The sequence below is a fragment of the Musa acuminata genome, chromosome BXJ1-4 (genome assembly GCF_036884655.1).
Source record: "Musa acuminata AAA Group cultivar baxijiao chromosome BXJ1-4, Cavendish_Baxijiao_AAA, whole genome shotgun sequence".
Taxonomy (NCBI): Eukaryota; Viridiplantae; Streptophyta; class Magnoliopsida; order Zingiberales; family Musaceae; genus Musa; species Musa acuminata.
Genome location: NC_088330.1, coordinates 4,426,325 through 4,435,127, shown reverse-complemented (window position 1 = coordinate 4,435,127; position 8,803 = coordinate 4,426,325). Strand labels below are relative to the sequence as shown.

The window sequence follows — 8,803 nt, the reverse complement described above, 5'->3', positions numbered from 1 at the left end:
TATTCGTCCCCGCCACAATGTCAAATTATGTTCTTTATCAGGACAATATTTGAAATTGCTTATACGTCCTTGAAAGTGGCTTTTGTCTTAAATAGTTATATATAAATATATATACATATAAGCACCACATTGTTTAGGAAATAAAATAAAATTAATTATTTAAATTTAAATGGATATATATTAAGAAGATTTTTACTAAGTTAGAAGAGACGAGATAATTATTATTAGTAATATAAGGAGAAATAGAAGGAGAATCAAAGAATTTTACTAAAACTTTAAATAAAAACTTAAATATTATTACTTTAATTAAATAAACTTTAATGTGTACATAGTTCAATAATAACAAAATATTCACATAAAGGATCCTAAATAATTATCTTGTAATTATATATATATTTACTTATATATATATATATATATATCCATCCTTGAAAGGTGTTTGCAATTTTATATCTTAGCAGGGATGATAGTGCAAACTTTCCACGCCGCAACCAGACTCGAACATGAAGAATTACGCAGTAGTTGGATCTGCTACACGTGTCTGTGTAGAGATCTAAGCCGTCCGATCAACTTGGTTAGGTGAGTGGTTCCGGCAATTGCCACGTCTCTTTGATGAATTCACGGCACATTTATTGTGGTCAATATGTCCGCCTCGTGTGTTGTGTCGGTCACCCACTGATGATTGAATGAGTCCATGAGGATCTTCTACTATTCGAATCGAATCCGTTTCCCCTTTCATCCAATCTAAACCGTCCAAAGACTCTGTCCTCGTATTTCGACCGTCCATCCCCACATCTACATCCGACCGGAAGGTTGAGGCGCTAATAAATTGACGGTGGAGATATGAAAAGAGGACGAACGTAAGGTTGAGATCTAAGGAATGCGGCCCTCAGGAGTGGATCAGCATCAACGACGGATTCGATTTAGATCTGCGGATTCTCTGAGAACACCTACGTGTCAACAACAATCACTGCAAAAAGAGAGAAAAAAATGTTTTTAGTACACAGTACGTTTCAACAGTCAACAAATAAAATAATAATAATAATAACAATAACAATAACAGAAACTTGTGTTCACTAATCGGTAGGGTAGTTAGTTATAGTATTCTGACTTTTATACTTTAAAAAATTATATTAATATTTCTATAATTATAAAAGTAAAGTATCTAAGTCTATTTATTATAATAATATTAGTTTTACTAATAAAAATATAAAAATAAAAGATAAAAAATAATTTTAACGTTTAGTAGCGGACAACGTCGATGGTGACGGATGGTAGCACCGTTGGCATCGACGTTGACGTAGTTGCCTGATCGCCTCCAACGATGATAAGGTTCGTTTTTATCGTAATGCCACCTGCCTTCATGAGAAGTACATCGTCGGTCTCATCGTCACTCGTCTTGTGTTACTTTATATCTGTATAGACGCTAACATAATTATTGCTCGGAAACTATATTGACATCCACACGGATGATGGTCATTTCTCATCCCCTCACTCATTTGCTATCCCATTCTCCTAGGAGCAATGCGTCAAAATCTCCGAATCCCTCTCTCACCATAACTAAGGACATCTTTGCCCACCCCCTCCATCATAATTAGAACTTGCATGTGGTGGAGTGGATGGGCAAAGACGTCCTTAGTTACGATGAGGTAGGGGAGGAGGATTTGGGGATTTCGAGGTATTACTCTTAGGAAAATGGGATGGTGAAAAAGCAGAGGGATAGTGAATAGTCACAAATATCTATGTCGATATCGACATAATTTTCAAGCGATAATTGTGTTAGCGTCGACGCAAATGTAGAGCGACGTAAGACGAGTGATGATAAGGTCGACGGGTGGCATCACGATGAGAGCAAATATTATCGTCGCCGGAGGTGGCCAAATAACAACGTCGGCATCGACTCCAACGTCATCGTCATTCGTCATCAAATGTTAATTTTTTTTTTATATATATTTTCGTTGATAGAACCGATGTTATTATGATAAATGAATCTAAATATTTTACTTTCATAATTATATGATTACTAATATAATTTTTTAAAATATAAAAATCGACACGACGAATATAACTAATGCCACGCAGCATAGTGATATTTAATTAACTGATATGATAAATAATTCGAACGAATTATAATTTTACATGGATGTCATATCACTAGTGTTTGAAACCGGCCTTACTCCTTGTCAGGAATCCTAATGGTCGACATTAATTACAGTCAATTATCTAAGCTGCTTGATCTTTTGCGTGCTGTGTCCACAGAATCAAGTGTTTTGCAACTCAACTTCGATTTTGGAGTTACCCATTGTTGGCAAATCTCTGTTATGATGGCAATGGTAACAGACGATGAGATAGTTCCTAATACGAACCATCGAAGAAGATGAGTTGACGAGAAGCTTTGTTGCAGCTTATGAGAGTAACATTTTTGTTCCCTTAAGATTAAGCTCACAAATCTTATAAACTTCTGTAAACTTAATTAGGTTTAACGGGTTAATTAAGATATGAATTAGATTATCTATGGTGCTCGAGTCCGAGTGGGATCCGTGCGGGCTCACTATAAAAGGCCGAGTTGTGGCCACCCAAAACCACCGCTGCAGCCACAAGACCTCCGGCGACGCCATCAGCCTCAGCCGCCGCCAAGCAGTACCGCCACGACGATACTTCCTGTCGCGACTCTGTGCAGCCACCGCCCTCAACAAGGCCGCCGCACAGCGGCAGGGCCAGCGACCATCGCAGGCCTTCGCCCGCCGCTGCCCACAGCAGTGCCGCCGACCGCAGCAACTGCCCACGGAAGGGCCGACTCCGCCCATCGCTGTACCGCTGACTACAGCAAGCTGCCGTCCACGCTAGCGCCGCCGACACAGACGGGCAGTTCCCACTCAGCCCTTTCCTCGACCTCTATCCTTTCGACGGCCGCAGCCTCGATCACCTACGATGGAGGAGATCGGCCAGTACGAGACGTAGTTAATTCCCCGGTTCTCCGCCGACACAGAAAACTAGGAAAACCCTAATACGCAACTTCTCGAGGGAAGGAGCCATTTCCCTCTTGTTGATCTGGTTTATGGAGTCCTCGCAGAGCAACATCCGAGATGGATCGGCCGGCGGAAGCGGCGGCGAGGGCGGTGACGGTGGAGGTGGAGGAGGAGGAGGAGACGTGGCATGGCTTTCTTCCATCTCCGAAGCCGAACTTGTAAGCGCTGCAAACCCGACTCTTTCTGCACCTGCCCTTTCTGTTTCTCAAGTAGATTGGTGGCGTTATCCATGAGAGGTTGTTCTTTTGCTTGTTTCACTCCGTGAATCTGACCAGCAAATCTGCTTGGCCTCACGTCGGTGTCCTTTTTTGTATTATGTACTCTGGAATCATCTCGCATCTCTAGTCCTTGGCATATCCATATGTAAATTTGAATTTTCTGTCATTTTGTGCTTTCTTCGGCCTCAAATGTAAATTTGTTTTCATATCCATATGCAGGATTTTCTTATTAGCCTGAAAGAATTGATTGTCAGACGGGCAAAAACCATTGGCCATAAGTATCTTGCCGACAAATTTGATGTGAAAATGCTTAGAGCTCTGGGTAAGTTGGAGCCACATTGTTCCGTTTAATTTAAGCTTTTGAATTTAAGATTAACTGTACGATTTGCGATGATGTTTTTGGGTGTCTAAATGAGGTGATTGTTGAGAAAAAGTTGCAACTTTGAAAAATGCATTTAGAGGAGGAGACAAGGATCTTCTGGTGCTGTTGTGTGATGGAGAATTAAATTTATTTCCTTGTTTGTCATTCATAATTTCACCTTGTGAAGGTGAAATATTCACACATGTGATGATTTGCTAAATCATTTTGTCAACTTTGTTCTAGGAAGGTTTTATTCACATTTTTTGGTTGGTAAGTTTGATGAACTTTGCAAGATGTGAGATGGTTTCTAGGAGTCTTGAATCAGCTACATAATGCCTGAATTTTGTCAATTGTTAGTCAGAACCAAGTTGTTATTTATCTGAAATGCCATGATGGAACATTTGATTGTATAGATAATTTTTTTGCAAGTTTTCTTTCACCTGACATAATGTATTGAAGAGGTTCATATTTGGAAGGTACGACAATGGCTACGTAATTTTGACAAAATTCTTATGTGGTACATGCATTTTTACCAATGATCAGTATTGTGAAAATTCTCACTCCACATGTACCAAAAATCTTACTTGGTCTTTTTTTGAAACCCCATCCCATATCTACGTGGTGCTTGTCTAAGACTGTGCTTTTGACATCGATAAAATGTTATTTTATTTGGTCGCATCAGAATTTTAGTTCTTATACTATTAATGACTTTGATCCCCAGTTACCAATTATCCTAGCATTTTGTGGTTGCTATTTTCTTGAAGACAATTGTCATTTTTTTTTATCTAAATGGAAGATAGGTCTTAGTTGATTTTGTTTTTTCTTGCAATATTTTGTCATACTCTGTGCAAATATGATAAAACTTATTTTTATTAGTAAGTTGCTTTAAACAACAATCTGAAAGCAAAATCGAAGGACTGTGAGGTTGTATGTCTCTTAAGTGATGTGCTTTATGGAAAATTGACTTTCATTGACAACATGGAGTAATTACATGAGGATAGTATGCAGATTATATAGGAATTGCCTTCAATGGAGGGTTATCCTTTGTCTGTCTTAATCCTGAGAAAAATTATTACTCAGTGTTACCTCTATTTCAGGTATTGTGTTGTTGGAATATTTTAAAGAACATGCAGAAAGTGCCTGTCCTCCCAAATTGGCTGAGACGTTGGCATTGTTCAATGGATGTGGTTCTGGCACTCAGCCTAGTCATGCCTCAATGGTTGTTAGTGAATCGATGCAAGCTTCAAGTTTTATGACCCCAAGGCGTAAGCGCATGTGGGAAGGGTAAGTTCTGAATTTTTTAAAGAAAATGTTATATGCATTTCTTTTGTGGGGGATAGACTGATGACGGCATCTGTTAGTCTAATTCACTTTCTTTCTTGAAGTAATCTGTAGTTATTTGTTGCTAGCATTCCTCTTTGTTTCATGCTCTCATTAACCTTTCTTGAGCATACATCCTAAAATTGCCATATTCAGTGTGATTATGTAATTCCTTCTTGAAATAGCCTAATCAAGTTGTATTCTTTTACAGCTTATGTGAAGAGAAACCTTCTAGTTGCAAGAAACTGAAAATGCCAAAGAAGTGACCTTTTGTACCAGATCATGTAGAAGTTACTCGGTGCAAGCATCCATTGATCTTTCATGAAGGTCATTGGACGATGTTGGTTGATGGTTTGATCTCGTTATTGAACTATGTGATGATTGGAGGCACAAGCATTTTGTCCAAAATCTCACTGCTGGTTGGGATATCCTATGGAAGAAAAGGAATCATAAAACATTTGATTCTAAAATCATTGCAGCTGTGGCATTACCATGTTAGAACATTGTTTTCATGTTCAAATGGGTTTCTTATTAGGTTAGAATTGATTTGAGCTTAAGCTTGAGACAATTTGTATTTCTTTCTAACAAATGGGTTTGTCTCTTCATATTTTTCTTCAAAAAAGAAATATTAATGTGAAGCTTATTTTCATACACTTATCAGGGTTTTGCAACTTCGCCTCTCAAAATCTTATGACTCGTATCCCCTTTTGCTCCTATGCAACTTGTTTATCATCCTAAAATTTATGATTATGCACTTGTTGGTACTTGAGTTGCTAATTTACTTGTTTGTTTCTAGATTCATGTAAAACACTAATCATGCAGATGAAGTGCAACAAAGTTGCTACTTGCTAGGCATCAATAGTTACTAATTTTGATCTGGTTTGTCACTTGATTCTAAATGCATACTAATATATTTTTCGTATGCCAAGTTGTATACAAGTTATAGTTTACATAAAACATATTAATTTTTTATGTTATGGTTGAATTAAATCTAGAGCTATTTGTTCCTCAACAAATCCAACCCAGAACTAGATTAAAGAAACAGAATGAAATTGAACCCAATGTTCAAGAACATCACTTCATAGATCCGATGCAGAACAGACATCCAAATCTTACAATTGTAATGCATTAGTAATCCATAAAAACAAGAAAACAAAAAATCACTGTTGGCTCATCTTAACCATTTACCTAAGTTTCTACTTTTCTTTGCACTGTCAGTCACTCTTTTGCACTGATTCTAGAATCCATTACTAAATGCTGCTTACTCCCCTGGAAATCTTGATCAAGAATCAAGATTCTTGAAACCCTCTGGTAACAAACTGTGTTTACTAAAAGGAAGCCATCATGTACAAATCTTAATCTTCTTATCAATGAGAGTACTTCAATATCATAAGCAAGAAAACATCAGAATCAAGTAGGAGCACCAAAACTTGGCTTTCCTCTTATTCCTCGATGTTCAGGAACAGCATGGCTAGGGTTTCACTGGAGGAGGTAAGGGAAGAGGAGAAAACTAGGGAGGGAAAGAGATGGCTGAGGAGGAAGGACGAGGCTCCCCAGTCAGCAGCTAAGGTCACCGAGGGAGATGCCAGGTCAATGAGGAATACGATTCTTGCAAGGCCAATGTTGGTGGATGGATCCCAAAACGAGGAGCAGGATGAGCCATTGGTGAAGGTAAGCCCGGATTTCTTGAAGTGATTTGACTTTTTCTTACACCTTTAACCCAATCTTTGCTGCTTTCTTCTTTCCACCACTGTATCTTTTGCCAAAGTCTGCACTTTCAGCTGGATAGGTGGTTTATCTTGTGTACTCTGGTTATGGTTTTAGATTAATTTATAATCCTTTCTTCATTTAGTGGTGACTTGTAGGACACCGACGAGGAGTTCAACGATGATCGTATGGGAAGAAGATAAGAAAGAAGCTGCAGCTGGATAACAAGACTAGGACGAAAAGAACCCCAAGAGGATTCAAATTTGGGCTCCAAATTTGAATTGTTTTTGGGTTTCTCGGTGCTGGCGGTGTTACCGCCTGTCAGTGTCTGACACTGGCAGTGTACTGGCGGTGCCACCGCCAGACCTCTTGGGTTCTGGGCGGTGCCACCGCCCAGTCCAGCAGTGTATTGGCGGTGCCACCGCCGGACCTCTCAGGTTCTGGGCGGTGCCACCGCCCAGCCCGGCAGTGTACTGGCTGTGCCACCGCCCAGTCCAGCGGTGCCACTGCCTGGACTGTTCCAGCTCACTGGTTGGGCTCCAAACTCACTTTCTGCAAATAAATTGAACAGAAATATTACATGGCATGTTGCATAATTGCCTTCAAGCTGAAATTACAGCTTATGATTCCTATCCTGATTAAAAAGGAGCCAGCATCTTTTCTGCTACCATTTTGTTAAAACATTGCAAAAGAAGGTGGAAACATATTTCAATAATGCATCAACCGTCAAGGTTTAGCAAGTCCGAATTATAAGATAGTGATGTACCTGTTCCTCTGGAAGTTTCACTTGTACAGGAGAGCAGTGATCATCATTATCACCAACACCAAGTTGTCCAAACTACATAAGAACCATTTTGTACGTACAACAGCCGAAAACAAACAAAAAGGGCAATTTCTAAATGCACGCATCATGCCAGTCAGAATATAATTAAAGATTAGTCTAAGTTACAAGAACAGCTAACTATGGTACTCATCGTGTAGATACAAATTTTCTACAAGGGTTAATCTCACAGTACTTCGTGTCTCATTCTAGGAACCAAGAAACAAAGTCAAGCGTTAAACTCCTGAATTTCTGATTGGTTTTATTCCATTCTTCCTAGTGCATGAGAAAAAGGCAGTAAATGCAAGTCAGGAGAATCAGGAAACCGATCATTCTTCTGGTACCAAGTCCTATTGCAAGTAGGCTTCAGATAATGAATATCATCTGCCGGTATTCAGCGTTATCCCATTTGGTTTGTCATGATTACAGCTTTCCTATCATCTTTGTGTTATTTGAAATCTTGATGCCAACATATGGCTAGGCCAATCTTTGGCCTTACAAATAGAGTTGTGTAAATGACCATAACACAATGCATTATAGTGATGGTGCTTCTTTTATTTATTAATTTTTTAGATTATAGGCAATGATGGCTCTTCATGCTTAGGCTCATCCCTACCTCACATATACTCTCCATAGTCAAGGCTGAATAAGCACATGAAACCATGAAACTTGGGTTGTTAATGTTTGGAACCCATTGTTGGACACCAATCTCCATGATTTGAACCAAATACATATACTGACTAAATTAATGCATAATATGATGTTTTCAGAATTTTTGATATGCACTATGCACAGTGCAAAGTACTAGCAACAGGGATGTCATACACTTATGTAGACTACCAATATATAGTATACCTTATCTAGAATACCATATGCAAGTAGAGAAAGGTACATGCCCGATCCAACATTTGCAGAAAGAAATAGTGATGAAGTTATCAGGTTTAATTAAAACATGAATAAAGCTTAAGTTACAAATTAAACATGGTAGAAAGTACTAGAGAGCTTAAAACTAATTTTGAAAATAATATGATAATTTAAGCTGCATTTAGGTAAACATAATGGAAAAGACTAGGAAGTATATCATTTACCTCTAATGGAAATTTTGCAACCTCAAGTTAACCTCCTAACCAACTTTCTCAAACTTAGATGTCGATTGGCACTCAAATTTTGCTTGGTAGAATTCTCTCGATGATATTTAAATGTAAATTGAAGATCATGTTGGACATTGTTTACTTTTTGGTGTTTCTAGCATGTAATGTACTTACTAAATTGAAGGGCATCCTTCTTGCCCTTGGTTTTGCCATCGGGTGTCCTCACAGTGAGGCCATCAGACTCTAATAGAATGACT

General features: G+C 38.6%; 1 protein-coding gene across 1 annotated transcript; it reads left to right on the top strand.

Moving 5' to 3' along the window:
• The first annotated feature begins 2,558 nt into the window (after positions 1 to 2,558).
• LOC135642631 (uncharacterized) lies at positions 2,559 to 5,581 on the top strand. Its single transcript, XM_065158931.1, has 4 exons — positions 2,559 to 3,187; positions 3,467 to 3,569; positions 4,706 to 4,892; positions 5,140 to 5,581. The coding sequence occupies exons 1-4, from the start codon at positions 3,059 to 3,061 to the stop codon at positions 5,192 to 5,194; spliced, it is 474 nt and encodes a 157-aa protein (XP_065015003.1). The 5' UTR covers positions 2,559 to 3,058; the 3' UTR covers positions 5,195 to 5,581.
• The last annotated feature ends 3,222 nt before the right edge of the window (positions 5,582 to 8,803 follow it).

Coding starts and splice junctions, on each gene's coding strand:
- LOC135642631 (XM_065158931.1), top strand. CDS start 3,059: ATGGAGTCCTCGCAGAGCAACATCCGAGATGGATCGGCCGGCGGAAGC. Junction 3,188..3,466: donor CCATCTCCGAAGCCGAACTT/GTAAGCGCTGCA, acceptor ATCCATATGCAG/GATTTTCTTATTAGCCTGAA. Junction 3,570..4,705: donor GAAAATGCTTAGAGCTCTGG/GTAAGTTGGAGC, acceptor CCTCTATTTCAG/GTATTGTGTTGTTGGAATAT.